The sequence below is a fragment of the Perca flavescens genome, chromosome 14 (assembly GCF_004354835.1).
Source record: "Perca flavescens isolate YP-PL-M2 chromosome 14, PFLA_1.0, whole genome shotgun sequence".
Classification (NCBI taxonomy): domain Eukaryota; kingdom Metazoa; phylum Chordata; class Actinopteri; order Perciformes; family Percidae; genus Perca; species Perca flavescens.
This window is the reverse complement of record NC_041344.1, coordinates 17,974,018-17,989,883: the sequence shown is the minus strand read 5'-3', so window position 1 is coordinate 17,989,883 and position 15,866 is coordinate 17,974,018. Positions and strand designations below refer to the sequence as shown.

General features: G+C 38.7%; 2 protein-coding genes across 2 annotated transcripts in view; one reads left to right on the top strand and one right to left on the bottom strand.

Moving 5' to 3' along the window:
- ptdss1b (phosphatidylserine synthase 1b) overlaps positions 1 to 9,150 on the bottom strand; it is a 14,971-nt gene extending 5,821 nt beyond the window's left edge. Inside the window, exons 1-10 of the mRNA XM_028598307.1 lie at positions 8,880 to 9,150; positions 8,667 to 8,758; positions 7,881 to 7,925; positions 7,636 to 7,760; positions 7,253 to 7,411; positions 6,605 to 6,756; positions 2,034 to 2,175; positions 1,649 to 1,761; positions 1,389 to 1,454; positions 455 to 554 (exon numbers count right to left, since the gene is read on the bottom strand). Of these exons, the coding sequence (XP_028454108.1) occupies positions 455 to 554; positions 1,389 to 1,454; positions 1,649 to 1,761; positions 2,034 to 2,175; positions 6,605 to 6,756; positions 7,253 to 7,411; positions 7,636 to 7,760; positions 7,881 to 7,925; positions 8,667 to 8,758; positions 8,880 to 9,091 (1,206 nt within the window). The 5' untranslated portion in view covers positions 9,092 to 9,150. The remainder of the gene's footprint in view (positions 1 to 454; positions 555 to 1,388; positions 1,455 to 1,648; positions 1,762 to 2,033; positions 2,176 to 6,604; positions 6,757 to 7,252; positions 7,412 to 7,635; positions 7,761 to 7,880; positions 7,926 to 8,666; positions 8,759 to 8,879) is intronic.
- A 248-nt stretch (positions 9,151 to 9,398) lies between these two features.
- Positions 9,399 to 13,419, top strand: mterf3 (mitochondrial transcription termination factor 3). The gene is made up of 8 exons (XM_028597666.1): positions 9,399 to 9,520; positions 10,582 to 10,949; positions 11,084 to 11,236; positions 11,406 to 11,595; positions 11,776 to 11,923; positions 12,071 to 12,142; positions 12,234 to 12,395; positions 12,523 to 13,419. Exons 2-8 carry the CDS (start codon positions 10,589 to 10,591, stop codon positions 12,715 to 12,717), a joined length of 1,281 nt encoding a protein of 426 aa, XP_028453467.1. The 5' UTR covers positions 9,399 to 9,520; positions 10,582 to 10,588; the 3' UTR covers positions 12,718 to 13,419.
- Positions 13,420 to 15,866: the final 2,447 nt, after the last annotated feature.

The following is a 15,866-nucleotide window of genomic DNA, read 5'->3' as shown; positions in this document are numbered from 1 at the left end:
TATATATATATATATATATATATATATATATATATATATATATATATATATATATATATATATATATATATATATATATATATATATATATATATATATATATATATATATATATATATATATATATATATATATATATATATATATATATATATATATATATATATATATATATATATATATATATATATATATATATATATATATATATATATATATATATATATATATATATATATATATATATATATATATATATATATATATATATATATATATATATATATATATATATATATACACACACATATATATATATATATATATATATATAAATAAAACACACACACGGAGTCCTAATTTAGGACATCACAGTGTTATTATATTTGCACAGGAAGTATAGTTGCATAATACGGATGCATCTGTTCTGAACTTACTAAAGTTTTTTTCTTACCAGACACAGCAGCCAAAGGACCACAGAGCGAATTTGTGTCTTGGAAAACAAGTCGTGACCGAATTTCACACAAACAAGAGCCTCGAGGAAAGCGATGGCCCTAAAAGGGAAATTAAAACAGCATTAGTTTTTGTTTTTTAACAATGGCTCCCTCTCTTGGCAACACCATTTCATTGCAGGAGCTTCTGGCGCTTCTCTGTAGATGCATAACACCTGTGGCATATGAGTCCAAATGCATGTGTGCTCCGTATTATTGCTCCCCAGTCGTTCAAACCCATAACAATATTCACTCACCATACTGCTGTGGAAACAAAATCCAATTGTGAAGGTTACGAGGGAGGGGACAAAAGAGCAGCCTCAATGTTAAGTATTTCATGCAGACAGAGAGAGCCTGTCTCGTTGCTATGGAAACTAGAGCAGACTGAGGCCATTTTAGCAGCTTTGTGTCTGAGGTGAGGTCAATAACTACATTACATTATAAATTTCAATTGACTTTAAAAAGTACACTATTATAAAGCTGAATTGAAAACCTGTTAAAACCTTGCTCATGTCACTTCAATCAACTACACTAAAATAGCTTGTAGGACCTGGAAAAACTTCCATCAACTACTAAGATTGTGGGCTTGTGGCCAACACAGCAGTGGTTTTAGTGTTGATTGCTTTTCAATTTGCTACTTGTGGGAAGTATCTATTCATTGTTAAGTTGTAGGTGTGTGAGAACTTTGAAAGGTTGTCATATTTGAATTTACAACATCCCTTGCCTTCCCTGTAGACTATCCAATAGATTTCAACCATAAACCATACAGTACGTACAATGAAAAAAAGTGAAAATGTTTTGACAGTCCTTGAAAGAACACCACATTTGGGAAAAACTACCATTAATGCAGTTTTGTTTCAGTGAAAAACGTGAACTGACAGGACAAAAGATACTTACCCAAACACCCAGCACTGTGTGCCAACTCGTTTACACCGAGTGTCTGTCAGATATGCATAATATTGCCTGAAAAAATTGAAGAAAATTTGAAATTTACAATTTTTTTAAAGTAACAAAGTAAGGATTTAAGGTTTCCACACACCTTGATTGTTAGAAAGCATCTGAAACAGCCACCACTTCCCTAGACAAAATCTAGTGTATCACATTTATTGTTGCTCATAGGTGTAGCGTAAAGATGTTGTTTTGAAGGTTAAACATACCGTACGGTGGGTGCAGTGATGGCTCCAACGAGGAGAATGCGACACCAGCTGAGAGGGTGAGACACCTGGAAGACGAATATGTGCTTGAGGAAGAATGTGTTTAACTCTGTCAGCTGTGAAAATAAAGAATGTAAGACAGACAACAACATTAAAGGATTTCTTATGGATATTTTGTTTATTTGAGTAGTGTTAGCAGCAGGCTGACATAGTTAAAGGAAAGCTTTTCTAGAATATTTGATTCATTGATTAATTAACAAAGATAGTCAACAGTTGTTGTTGTTGTTATGATTTGATACTATAAATAAAATTGAATTGAATTGAACAGATACAGCTCTTATAGCGAGGACAAACTATCAAATAAGTCGAAGGTTAAAGAATACAGTACCTGCCATAGGATCATAAACAGATAGATGCCTGCTAGCCTCTGGAAGGAGGACTTTGGGTCAAACCAGCGCACATAAGTCCAGCTGGCTGGGGTGAACTGGAGCACAGCTCGTTTTATCTTCCCTGTGGTGGTGTGGATTTCCCTGAACAGAGTACAGTGTGTGCGCTTTTGAGGATACCAAGATCTATACACGCATGCAATCTTGCATTAAACATAGTATGCAGAATTCTAGTATCATAAACCATCTACTTTTTGTTAAAACATTCTGCCAGTACTACTTGATTTTGCAGCAGGGGTTGTAGCCGATTCTGTGGTCTGTCCTGGGACCAGTGGTCTCTGGCAGGGACCAGTGGTCACAACCACTAGGGGCGCTAGAGACACTGGTTGCGACCAGCTCCTCAGTGGTCTGCCCTGTGGTCCCTGTGGTCCCTGTGGTCCGTGAAGCAGCTTTAGTATTGTCATACCCTTCCTGTCGTTTTGGCAGCACTGTTAGCTGGATGAATGTCAGAGATCACAATCTTTTGTCTATAAAATACACTATATCATATATATTATGATTATTATTGTTATTATTATTGATAATTGAGATCAGTGTGGTCAGGACCAGCTGGTCTCTGGCAGGGACCAGTGGTCACAACCACTAGGGGCGCTAGAGACACTGGTTGCGACCAGTGGCACAGCGGTCATGACCAGCTTCTTACTGGCACAAAGGGCACTAAAATTACTGATCCTGACCACCTTCTCTGTGATCTGTTCTGTTGTTTGGACCAGTTGAGTGATCTGTGGAGTGTTTATTTTTAATACAACTTTTCACGTTTCTCAAGTGTGAGCAGAGTCGCCTAATGTGAGAAGCCATAATAGTTTGTCTATCCAATGCTATTGATCACTATTATTAATAAAAATCATAATAACAATGATTAAATTATTATTATTAGTCGTAGTTGTATGAGTAGTACTATCGACTATACAGGTCTGTGTCTTCCATTGAGAATTGAAGATTCATTTACAATTGGTTTTTTGATCATGCCATGGCTACATGGCCACTGCCTTTAAACTAATGAAATTAAGTAAACTGTTGGTGATTGAGTTCCAGGCCAATAAGAAGCCATTTCCAATTTTGATGCCAGGTGTGATCATATTGATCATATGCTGTATGCTCACTTTTTTTTTACAAGTATTTTTATTGCTTTAGAGAAGATACAGTGCAACATTACAATGTCAATTATAACAAGACCTCTTTCAATTAACCCCATCCCACAACAAACCCTTGAGGAAAGGAAAGCTAAAGAAACAAAAAATAAAAAATGATAAAAACACCTTTCTTCTATTACTCATGATAGCAAATAGTGTAATCAGTGTGCTTCACAAATCTTAGCAGTTATTAAGAGGGACGTGTAGTAAGTCTTTCAAAGTAAGCCAGTAAAGGGTCCCAGTTTTTGTAAAATGTTCTGGTTAATCCTATTTGATTTTTTCTATTTTTAGAAACATCATAATATCAGAAAGCCATGTGGAGGCTTTTGGTGGTGTAGAGGTTTTTGTAGTATTCTCCGTCGTGCTATTAAGGTGACAAAAGCAGCAACACTTTCCTTCCCATTGGACCTTACAACATCACCCCCTTGTACCCCAAACACGGCCATTGTAGGGCTAGGTTGTAGATCTAAATCAAAGGCTTCATTTAAGACCTTAAATATTGAAGCCCAGAACTCTCTCAACCTGGAACATGACACAAACACGTGAAGTAAATCTGCTCTGTCCATTCTACATCTTTCACAGATGTCATCCATGTCAGAGTATATTTTGGCCAGTTTAACCTTACTGTAGTGCATACGGTGAAGAACTTTAAACTGAATCAAATTCAAACGTGCACAAGAAGAGGTCGCATTCACCCAGCTTAGAGCTCTGTCCCATATAGCATCTGATATATATGTCCCTAACTCTTCTTCCCATTTTGCTTTGATAGGATCCATGGATATACTGTAAAGTGAGATTTGAGACTCATGACTTCACAGAGCAACTTAGAGAAATATGCAAAGAGTATTCCTCTTCCACAAAGCCAAGCCAGAGGTTTGATGCCCATGATGTTAAGGTAGAGTTTCAGAGAGTTAAGACAAATAAGAGCATGGGGCCTGATTCTATTACAGGAAGATTGCTAAAGCACTGTTCAGAACAGCTTTGTGATGTTTTCTGTAATATATTTAGGATATCTCTGGAGCAGTGAAGGGTCCCAAAGTTATGGAAGGAGTCCGATGTTGTTCCGGTGGCTAAAAGCGGAAACCCCTAAGGTGCTAAATGACCTCAGACCAGTGGCATTGACTTCACTGGTCATGAAGTCATTTGAAAGGCTGGTCAAAATGGAAGTGATAACTATGGTGGAGGAGGCTTTAGACCCCATGCAGTTTGCATATAGGGCAGGGATGGGGGTAGAAGATGCCTCAATCACTTTACTTAACTTTCTGTATAAGCACCTGGAAGGTCCTGGCACTCATGCCAGACTTTTATTTATGGATTTTTCATCAGCTTTTAATACTATTCAACCACATATTTTAGCTTGGAAACTGCATACCTATATTCATTTTGATGTAAATTTGGTCGGCTGGATTGCAGATTTTTTAACATGTAGATCTCAGAGGGTTAGGGTTAATGGCTTTCTGTCAGAACAGCGCTCCTCTTCCACTGGCTCTCCTCAGGGCTGTGTCCTGTCCCCGTTGCTGTACATTTTTTACACCAATGACTGTAGAAGCCAGTATGAGAACAGGCACATTCTGAAGTTTGCTGATGATACGGTCATCATTAGCCTGCTCCGTAAAGATGAATCTAAGCATGGGCCAGTTGTGGATGAGTTTGTCCAATGGTGTGATGATGCCTTTCTCCAATTAAACTCCACAAAAACCAAGGATATGGTCATTGATTTTAGGAAAGTATTCCTCCCACCATCTAAGACTTTCATTAAGGGAACTGAAATTGAGTTTGTTGAACAGTACAAGTATCTGGGAACTGTCATTGATAAAAACTTGAAGTTTGATGTGAATAGTAATGCAGTCTGTAAGAAGGGACAGCAACGTTTGTACTTCCTTAGAAGTTAAACACTTAATGTAGATAGGAAAATGATGTCCTTATTTTATAAATCTTTTATTGAATCAGTTCTTATGTTTGCCATGATTGCTTGGTACGGTAACCTTAATATCAGAGACAAAAACCACCTCAGCCATATTGTAAAGGAGGCTGGTAAGGTGTTTTCACAGTCCCCCTTGATGGTTATCTTTGACCAGCAAGTTCTTCGATGAGCCGGTCTATATTAGACTGTACAAACCACCCCCTTCACTCTGAGTTTGTAATACTCCCATCAGGTCGCAGATTTAGAGTACCTCGGTTTAAGACCAGTAGGGGTAAAAACTCCTTTGTCCCATGTGCAATAACTCAGCTTAATTTGCACATGTAATGTAGTACTTGTTTTGTTTTTAGAGATTGTTCCAGTGGTGATAAATTCTGTTGTGTGTATTACACAGGAAATCTTTTTTGTACTCATGTCTTGTATTGTTGCCTCTATTTTTATGTGGCATGAATGTGTTTCTTTTTATCTTTCACCTCTGACTGCATATCAAGTTTCCCATTTGGGATAATAAAGTGACTTAACTGAACTGAACATAATTGAATTATATATTAGAGATTTGGCCTCTTAAGGTTAGAGGGATCTGCAGTATATCCTCCAGGTCAGAGTGCTCAGGCAATTGAGAAAATTATGAGATGTGTGTTTGAATGAAATGACGGACCTGAAGATATCTGAAAAAAATGGACTTAGTGATGTTGAATTTACTAACCAAGTCAGTGAAACTGAGAAAGATGTTATTTAGGAAAAAATCTTTACATGTTGAAAGGCCCATACTGTTTGAAAGTGTCGTCAATTTTAGCAGCAGTAAAAAGATGATTATTACGCCGTATGCTCATTCTAAAACCACAAAGGGGGGAAAATATGGTCTAGGATATACTTTGCTTGGATTCTTTGGATTCCCAGGCCCATTCCAACGATCTGTGTAAGTAATCTTTGACTTTTATTGTTTTTATTGTTATTCATCGAGATATACGTGATCAGACTCTTTTTAGATTTGAGCCATCTTGTGTGTCTTTGACTATAGCCTAACTGAAATGTCATTGAATATAAGCCCCAAATGAAGAAGGCCACAAGAGGCCCTATCAGGACCCATTGGCCAATCAGAAAATAACATCTCTTTATATATATATATATATATATATATATATATATATATATATATATATATATATATATATATATATATATATATATATATATATATATATATATATAGTTTCTTTAAAGCACTTTCAGTGCCCAGAAAAGTCCTATATAATTCCAACCCATAATTTGGTCCCAGGACAGACCACAAAATCGGCTACAACCCCCTCTCTGATTTTGTAGCTGTATCAAAAGGAAACCACATAAAAAGACCTCTAATGACCAATTATACCTTACAGTTTTACATTGTTTAGGCCTTTCAAGGAGAGAGGTAAGAAAAGAAAAAGAGACAAGGGAAAAGAACAAAAGCTTCACTGACTTGATGCTAGCCCAGCGGTAGGTCCTCATCTCCAGAAACCGGCAGGCGGTCATACCCAGCCAGATGCCTCCTCCATTACACAACAGTATGTCCAGTATCACCTGATCCCACCAGCACTCTGCAAAGTTTGGCAGCAGGTGCATGAAGAACAGCTGTGGGAAAAAAGTAGGAGTAAAAATTAAATGTATTTATGTGATAAAGAGACATAAAGCTTTTTTAATCAAGGGACTACATTTCTTTTGACTGTTATTTGAATGATTCTAGCACGTGGTTGGCCGCAGGACCCGTGACACAGTCGATTCTGTGATAAGTGCATCTGGCATTAGGCTAAATCCAGTAATCTAATCCCTCTATTCAACAACTGGCAGCAGTCAAGGCAACATCATGTATGTGCAGAAACTCCTGCTCATACTACTGCTTTGTTATGATGAGTTTCCTCCAAACAAACAACCCTTGTTGCCTAGGCAGCTCAGGCAGAGTTGAAGCAATTCTGCACGCCTGCCTCACTACAAATTATAAGTAATGCCTTTTTTTGTGTGACCTTGTAGAATGAATTTCTGTTTAGGTCCTTAGACAGTTGCGATCAACCTAACAGATTTTAACACGGGCAAATCAAGCCTGACCGCATCTTGAACACCTGAATGTTACCTCAGTGAGCTCCCAGGTGATGCTGATGGTCCAACAGAGGCCGTAGCTGCGGATTAGCAGAGCCTTCATGGCCCAGCCTGCAAAGTGGCCGAATGCGAAGATGTCGAAGTGGCTCAGGATCCGCTCCTGTGTTATCACTGTGCAGTTCACAGCATATTCCTGTAAGGGGAAAGGTGACACAATGGCACCAAAAGAAAGAAAATTCATAGCTGGAAATGACAAGATGAAATTGTTCTCGTCTTAATTTACTATGTTCCAAAAACATAAATATAGTATTTTTTTTCTTAAGAAAATTAGTCTGGGAATAACTGACAGAGAGGATCCTTCTTTAGGTCTCGATCCTTCCATCCATTCTGACATCTTCCAACATCAACCATCCTTACCATGATATCGGCTTCCCGTTTGGCATAGCGCAGATTTGGGTCCAGCCAGTACATCAGTATCTTTATTTGGTCCCAGTTAAGGAAGATGAGGAAGACAAGAAACAGGAAGTATAGTACACTGAGGCCTACCGAGGACAGGAGAAAGTGAGAGAGAATAAAGACAAATTTAAAATGGAGCAAAGCAGAAAAATAAGGTTAATGTGAATGATGCAAAGCGAGTGAGGCGGATGTGGGTAGACACTCACCAAACACTATCCGCCATATTGCAGGGTGTGGCCTGGTAAAAGGTCCTGATGAAGAAAGCATCATATCTGTGAGTTACTTTGGGTGTGTTTGACCTTTTCATAGTATTGTGTGAATTTCCCCATTGTGGGATTGATAAGACAAAAAAAAAAAAAAAAAAAAAAAAAAGTCTTAACTCAAGATTCACAAAGGTTTTTTGTCACCAACTAGGGGTGGGGGGAAAAAAAAATCGATACAGCATAGAATCGCAATACTTTCTTTCTCGATACAGTATTGCCAACTGTATCGATACACAGACGCCAAGTATCAATCTATTGTTATATATGTGTTGGTCAGTTTGTCTGCTTGACCAACCCATGAGTTAAGATTTTTCAACAATGAACTTTCACACTAAATTAGGACAAATGTTTAGACTGGCATTTTTGTCTTTTTATCTGATATCTGTGTGAACAAATGAAGTATGGCTGCAACTAACAATTATTTTTATAATCTGACGCTTATTCCCAGAATAATCTTTTGGTCATTTAATCAAAAGTTCAAAACTAATAATATTCAATTTACTATCACATAAGATAGAGAAAAGCAGCCAAACCTCACATTTGAGAAGCTGGAAGGAGAGCATATTTGTGCTTGAAAAAATGACTTAACATATTAACTAGTATTAATAGTTCCTGATTTATGTTATTTGACTAATTGTTTCAGAACTACAGTAAACAAGACAAGTACATAGCATGGCCTGGGACAGCATTTCATGATGGAGCCAATGTAAGTTTAGTTACATAGCTTACCATTAGGAAAGGCCAGGACACTGATAACCAGGAAGAAGGAGACAACCACCCATAGACCAACTCGGAGGTTGTTGTCAAAGTGCTCATCATCCCTGCAACATCACAGGATCATAACAACAAAGGGAAGCTATCTGGTTTTGTACTTAAAACGTATATTAAACAGCACTTACATAAAATGAGAATAAAATGTTCAGTTTTCACACTGTAGTTTACCTTGTAAACGCAAAGTACATTAGGCTGAGCACAGTGACTGTCAGGAGAGTGATGGTGTGTGGCTTATAGAAGAAATCAAGGCAGATATCATCCACTTGTTGCTCGTTTATCATTCGGAAATGTAACGTATAGTTGACATCATCCTTCCGAGGTGTTCGTGGGGCCACGGCGGCTGCCATGTCGCTGTTGAGGTCTTCTTTACTTGTATTCATTTTGACGGCTAAAACTAGAAGTTGTAAAAGCAGCGAGATGTGAAGAGAGCCCCTTAAGAATTCTGAAGACGGACTCAACCATAGAGCTAATGGGGGTGTTTTTAGGTGAAAGTACACGTTTTAGTATTCACCAAAACAAATAGTATTAACCGCCAATACAATAACATGTTTTTTTTAGAACTGTCGTTCTCTTATTCAATAAAATTCAGCTTTCCAAATTGTCTGTCCACATAAGGATATTAAACGCATTTTGCAATACCCACAAATATGTCGTGGTTGTGGTACATCCCACAATGTGACACTTCCGTGAAGTACTTCCGTTAATTCTTTGGTTATCTTACCATCCATGTTATGTGGCCGCACGTGAAAATGTTTGACGTGCGACAGCTTGGTGGAGTATGATAGAGCTGAGTCTAGGATACAGTTATTGTGAGTAAAAATGTATCAATCTAAAATGATATGTTGGCTTTGGCACCCAGACTTAAAGAGGCATTTTAAATAGCATTTAATGCTAACATAACTATTCATTGGTTTAAGCTAGCCTCTAGCTAGACAACAGTCCCGAACTTATGTTTTATAACGTTACCTGCATTAATATAACAAATACAAAAGCTAAACTATTCTAATTGCCTTTCTGTAGATATGAATGATACTTTGTTTTTTTCTACACGCCATCACTCTCATGAACAACTAAATTAAATAACGTGAGCCACTAAAAGCATGCATGGAGTTAAAAACAAATATAGCCTACCAGGGGTCACCAACCTTTTCTAAACTGGGATCTACTTCATGGGTACTGATTCATACAAAGGGCTACCAGTTTGATAACGCTCTTCTGAAATAACAAATGTGCTCAGTTTGCCTTTAGTTATATATGATTATTAATGATTAATGATAGTTATATATGCTTATTAATGATTAATGATGCTCATCTATGTGAAGACACTGATCATGTTAATGATTTCTCACAATAATTATCAACAATGATTTAACAAGGTGGGAAACCGATAATATCAATATTCCTGAGGGCTACTCATGTGGTCCTTGGGGGCTACCTGGTGCCCGCGGGCACCGTGTTGGTGACCCCTGGCCTACACAGAGTTACAAAAAGTATAACCTCACAGAAGTGCAAATAAGTCCTTTACTGCTCGATTATTATTTTAATGAAAGTTGGAATGATAATATCAACAGATTTTTCATAAGTCAGATAATACTGTACTCTTCATGCACTTAAAACCACCTCCGTGTGTAAAGTACCTTGTTATCCATACAATATTTTTTTCCATCATGGGTTAGGGTAGGGTGAGGCTTTGTTGTTGTCAATCTTATTCTAATTAAAGTGTAGTGTGAGTTTGAAAACTATTTTGTAGTTTATATGAAGAACTCTCAATGGAGAAGGTTTAGGTTGTGCATGATATTACCACATAATATTGCTTTGATGATACCAAGCTCTAAGAAAATACTGTTGATGTATTTTGTTGTTGTTGCAGAATCACCATGGCTTCATCCTGTACACAGCTGTGTCTACAATGCAGACGTTTTCTTTGCTCCAAGACAGTGGCTAGTACCTGGCAGTATTGCACTCAAGTTCGCCATTGCATTGCAATTACGAGGGTACCCACCAAAATCCTAAATGGATCCTTCATTATCAAGGGGAATCCCACAACAACTCAGGCAAAACAGAGGTGGAAACAACAGATGTTCTGTTACAGTGACTTAGCTGCCAAACATCTGGCAACTCAGGTTAAGGAAGACAAAGGTGTTGAAGAAGTGTCTACAGCTGAAGTTGTACCATATAAGAGCCCCTTGTTGCCAATCAGAGATGCTCTGCTGGCGACTGAAAGCCAGATGTCATTAGGTACATACTAGTTTGCCGTTCATGACCATAAAAACCTTTTTATTTAACATTAGAATTTGATTTAAGCGTAGTTTTCATCTTGAGAGAGAGATAGTTGAATACGTTTTTCCGTCTTTATTTTCTTCCTTTACCAGATCTGGATGCTGCTGCTAAGTTTTCAGCATTAGAGGTGATCAGTGATGAAGAGGCTGTCCATATATCTGTTCCTTCTGCCATACCTCCTGCCTCCACCTCTCTCAGAGACTATGTCGACAAGTCTGAGACCCTCAGCAAACTAGTACAGCTAGGTAATGAAACCACAGACTTTCAAAATATTGTTGAGAACCATGGAAATCATATTAACTTGTATATGGAAGCTTATTCAGATTTATTGTGATGTAGACGATGATCTTAAAATGGTGCCTTAACCCAAATCTGTCTGCAACACATTTGTGATCATTCATCCTCTCATTGCAGGTGTAAACCTGTGGAAGCTTGAACAAAGGCCCAATGTGGGCTCCATGCTACTTAGGCTTAACTTTAACACAGATGTGGCCCCAAGGCTGCTGTTCCTCAAAGAGATCGGGGTGGAGGACTCTCGCTTTGGCTATATCATCACGCACAACCCCTTTATTCTCACTGAGAGTTTGGAACACCTGCAGTCCAGGTGACACAAAGGGATCTCAGAAACCTTACATGCCTTGTATATACATTTCTTTATTCTAAGTAAAATCAGTCTGATAAGAAAACTATGTAGTAGTGACAGGTCAGGTAATTGTCCTTCTCTGCAGTTGCACTTGCCATGAGACTGTCTTAATAATGTTCTCTTTTTTTGTTGTTTGCAAAGGGTGAACTATCTCAAGTCAAAGAAGTTTAATTCTGAGACTGTTGCATCCATGGTGTCCAGAGCTCCTTATCTGCTTAACTTCAGTGTGAAGAGGCTGGACAACAGACTGGGGTTCTATCAGCAGCAACTCAACCTCAGTGCTTCTAGTGTAAGTTTACTGATGTAGTAAGTCTCATTGAGAAGCTCAGCCATTATTGTGTCTTGTAATTTTTTCACAAAATAAATTGTGACTGTCAGTAGAAAACAAAATGGCAAATTAAAGCTAGTTTTGTTTCTCTCTTGTTGCTTTCTTCAGACACGGAACATTGTAGCTCGTCTACCCAGATTACTGTGTGGCAGCTTGGAGCCTGTTAAAGAAAATTTGAAGGTACTGAATGACAAAAGATATTATTAGAAAACATTGTTTGAGTAATTTTGTGGTTTTGCGTTTAAATATTTTTTGTAAATGTGTTCCACAGGTCTGTGAAATAGAGCTTGGCTTTAAGGAAAATGAGATCCAACACATAGTTATTGCTGTCCCAAAAGTGCTGACTGCCAATAAAAGGAAGCTAACCCAAATATTTGACTTCCTCCACAATATCATGAAGGTGCCCCACAACCTGATTGCCAAGTTTCCACAGGTAGATTGACAGCTGGTGGTTGACGATTTTTAAAATCTTTTATATAAAACAAATTGGAATTAATTTCCTTTTGTATTGTGTCTATATTCAGAACTATAACTTGAACATATGATATATCCTCCCATAGGTCCTCAATTCCAAGTACTTGCGTCTCAGAGAGCGCCACCTGTTCCTTGAGTACCTTGGAAAGGCTCAGTATGACCCAACCCTGCCCAACTACATCTCCCTGGACCGCCTGGTGTCTTTGCCTGATGAGACCTTTTGCACCGAGTTGGCTTTGGCCACATTGGACGATTTTTGTTTGTTCCAAAAGACACTTTGATTCTTCATGAGGGGACATTTTAAAGGACTTGAGAAAACAAGTGGTCAAGCACACATAATAAATACTTTAATGTCAGACACCAGCAGATATTAAAGTATTTAAATATACAACATCAACTGAGTTTGAAATATAAAGTTTGCTTTGTTAATGTGATGTTTAATACATTTACACGATGTATGTCAGCACTTCTGAATGAAATACTGTTTTTATTTACCATAATTTATAGTTATAGTTTAGTTTAGCTAAAGAGACCATGAATGTGATGAAAGTGCCTGTAAAACATTTGCAGGGCTGTGTATAAAATGATGGCTTATGTATTGAAAACTGCTTGTCATGAGAGTGGATTGTATGGATCAGGTCCCACTTGTGTGAAATGTAACTATGTGCTACTTAATACTTCGCTACACTACATTTTAAAAAGCCACCGATTTTGTCAGACAGCAATAGTTTCAGCAGATATTACATACAAAACATCAAATCAGCATTTACAGTATGATGCATTTTTATGCTGTAGATTGTAACTACCCAATAGTTGCTGAAAAACAAAATACTCTTTACATTTGAATGCATGAGGAATACTGATAAAATATATAATAGCATATTACTTAAAGGGTTCTCACCACTGCATAATGGGTACTTTTAGCCTACTTTCAATACTTGAGGTTCATTTTGCTGCAATTATTAAACTGGTTACATTTTGAATGCAGAGCTTTGAATTGTGGTGTTGTTGCATTCTGGTAGTAAAAGATCTGTGCAAGCCAGTCTCCCTCACTCCTTGGACATTCACCAATTTGCATACAGGGCTAACGGAGCCACAGATGATGCCTTATCCATTACTCTCCATGCTGCCCTGAGCCATCTCGATCGTGGATTATAGCTCCGCCTTTAATACAATCATCCCCGACATCCTGATAAACAAACTGCTGACCCTCGGCCTTCCCCCACCTACCTGCAGCTGGATAAAGGACTTGTGGTCAAATCGCCCACAGACTGTCAGAATTGGCCCCCACCTCTCCTCCACCATCACACTTAGCACCGGCTCACCTCAGTGCTGTGCTGAGCCCTCTCCTATATTCACTATACACCTTTGACTGTTTACCAACATTTCCCACCAACTCTATCATAAAGTTTGCAGATGACACTAGACTGTTGTAGGACTTACAGTATAACGGGCGGGGACGAGCCTGCCTACAGACAGGAAGTGCAGAATCTGTCTGGTGTGGTGCTCTGCCAATAACCTCATCCTAAACACCACAAAAACAAAATAACTAATAATAGACTTTAGAAAACATAACACACCCCAACCTCTCTTTATAAATATCCACCATTGAGAGCATCCTTTCATACTGCATCTCCGTGTGGCTTGCTGCATGTTCTGCTGCAGTCAAAAAGGCTCTGCAGAGAACTATCAAGATTGCAGAAAAATTCATTGGTTGCCCCTGTCGTGCCAAGGTACTTATCCCTGCCAAATTTGTATATTGAATTGTTTAATGCGTCGTTTATTATTGGGGATTAATCAACAGTGTTTTCCCAAGTTCCATATTGACATGCACCTTAGCTACATAGGCCGACTGATAGGCCTATGTATGTAAGTCATGCAGGTTTATGAACAATATTTTTTCCTCGTCTTTGCTAACCCGTCCCTCCCTGCCCTCTAGTGTGATTTCTGTTTTAATTTAATTTAATTTAATATGGCTTTTCAATTAACCGTTTTGTTCAACCGGTCTACCATAAACTTAGCACAAAAAGTAAGGAAATATGCGTTTGGTAGATTATTTCTCTGTGGTAACAATGCTTTTTGGCAATAAATCTTATACTGTTGGAAAGCCTGTTTAGTTCCCTTCCAAATGGTGCCCCATTTGGAAGGAACATGCATTTGTGGGATGAGCAGCAGCACTGAGTATGTGGATTGCGCCCATGAAAAGTGTGCCAAATCTTTTTTGCCAATGCCAAATAGATTATTCTGCCATTGACTCATTTGGTGTTTGGTGGATTGGATGGGTGTGCCTACGGCAGTTGGATTGTAGGGTCAAAGTGTGGAGAAGACGCGGAGAACGCTATGCTGATTGCTGCACCGATAGAGTAACACCTTTTGGTGGAGGCAGTGTGATGGTGTGGGGCGGCATCTCCTTCACTGGAAAAACAAGGCTTGTCATCATTGGAGGCAATGCAGAGAGATATAGAGATGAGATTCTGCAACCAGGGGCAATCCCATGTCTCCACAGTCTGGGACCGAACTCTATCCTCCAAGATGACAACGCTCGCCCCCACAGGGCAGGGTTTATCAGAGACTACCTCCAGAATGAGTGGAGGTGGAGAGGATGGAATGGCCTGCCAGCAGTCCTGACCTCAACCCCATTTAACACTTGTGAGATCAGCTTGGGCATGCTGTTCGTGCCAGAGTGACCAACACAACCACGTTGGCTGACTTGCGACAAATACTGGTTGAAGAATGGGATGCCATCCCACAGCAGTGTGTGACCAGGCTGGTGACCAGCATGAGGAGGAGGTGCCAGGCTGTTGCGGCTGTGTATGGTTCTTCCACACGCTACTGAAGCTCCTGTTTGTAAAATGAATAAATTGTTAAATTGCCAATAGGTCTTGTTTCTTCAAACTTCAATCATCCAATCCACCAAATGAGTCAATGGCAGAATAAGCTGTTTGGCATTGGCAGAGAAGATTTGGCAAATTTTTCATGAGCGCAACCCACATACTCTGCGCTGCTGCTCATCCCATAAATGCATATTCCTTACAAATGGGGCACCATTTGAAAGGGAACAAAACAGGCTTTCCAACAGGTATAAGATTTATTGCCAAAAAGCATTGTTGCCACAGAGAAATAATCTACCAAACACAAATTTCCTTACTTTTTGTGCTAAATTTAAGTTACAAAGGGGATACACAAAATATCAGGCCGTTTTTTCATTTGCTATAATGTGTCCCCTCCCCTAAAGTGCAAAGGGTCTGTCCTGTCATCATGTGTGTTATTTTCTGACTTTACCAGGTCACAATAAACAACCTGAAATAATGTGGAGATATCTGCTGTTTTCTAGCAAAAGTTACAGAGGGGATACATATATCAGGCCATTTTTCACCTGATATTGTTATGGAACGGCACTGGAGGTTGGACCCAAAAACAGACGTGACAC

Excerpts from the sequence above, each read along its gene's own strand:
- mterf3 (XM_028597666.1), top strand. The coding sequence starts at position 10,589 with ATGGCTTCATCCTGTACACAGCTGTGTCTACAATGCAGACGTTTTCTT. Across the intron at positions 11,237-11,405 it reads CAGCAAACTAGTACAGCTAG|GTGTAAACCTGTGGAAGCTT; the intron begins GTAATGAAACCA and ends CTCTCATTGCAG. Across the intron at positions 12,396-12,522 it reads TGATTGCCAAGTTTCCACAG|GTCCTCAATTCCAAGTACTT; the intron begins GTAGATTGACAG and ends ATCCTCCCATAG.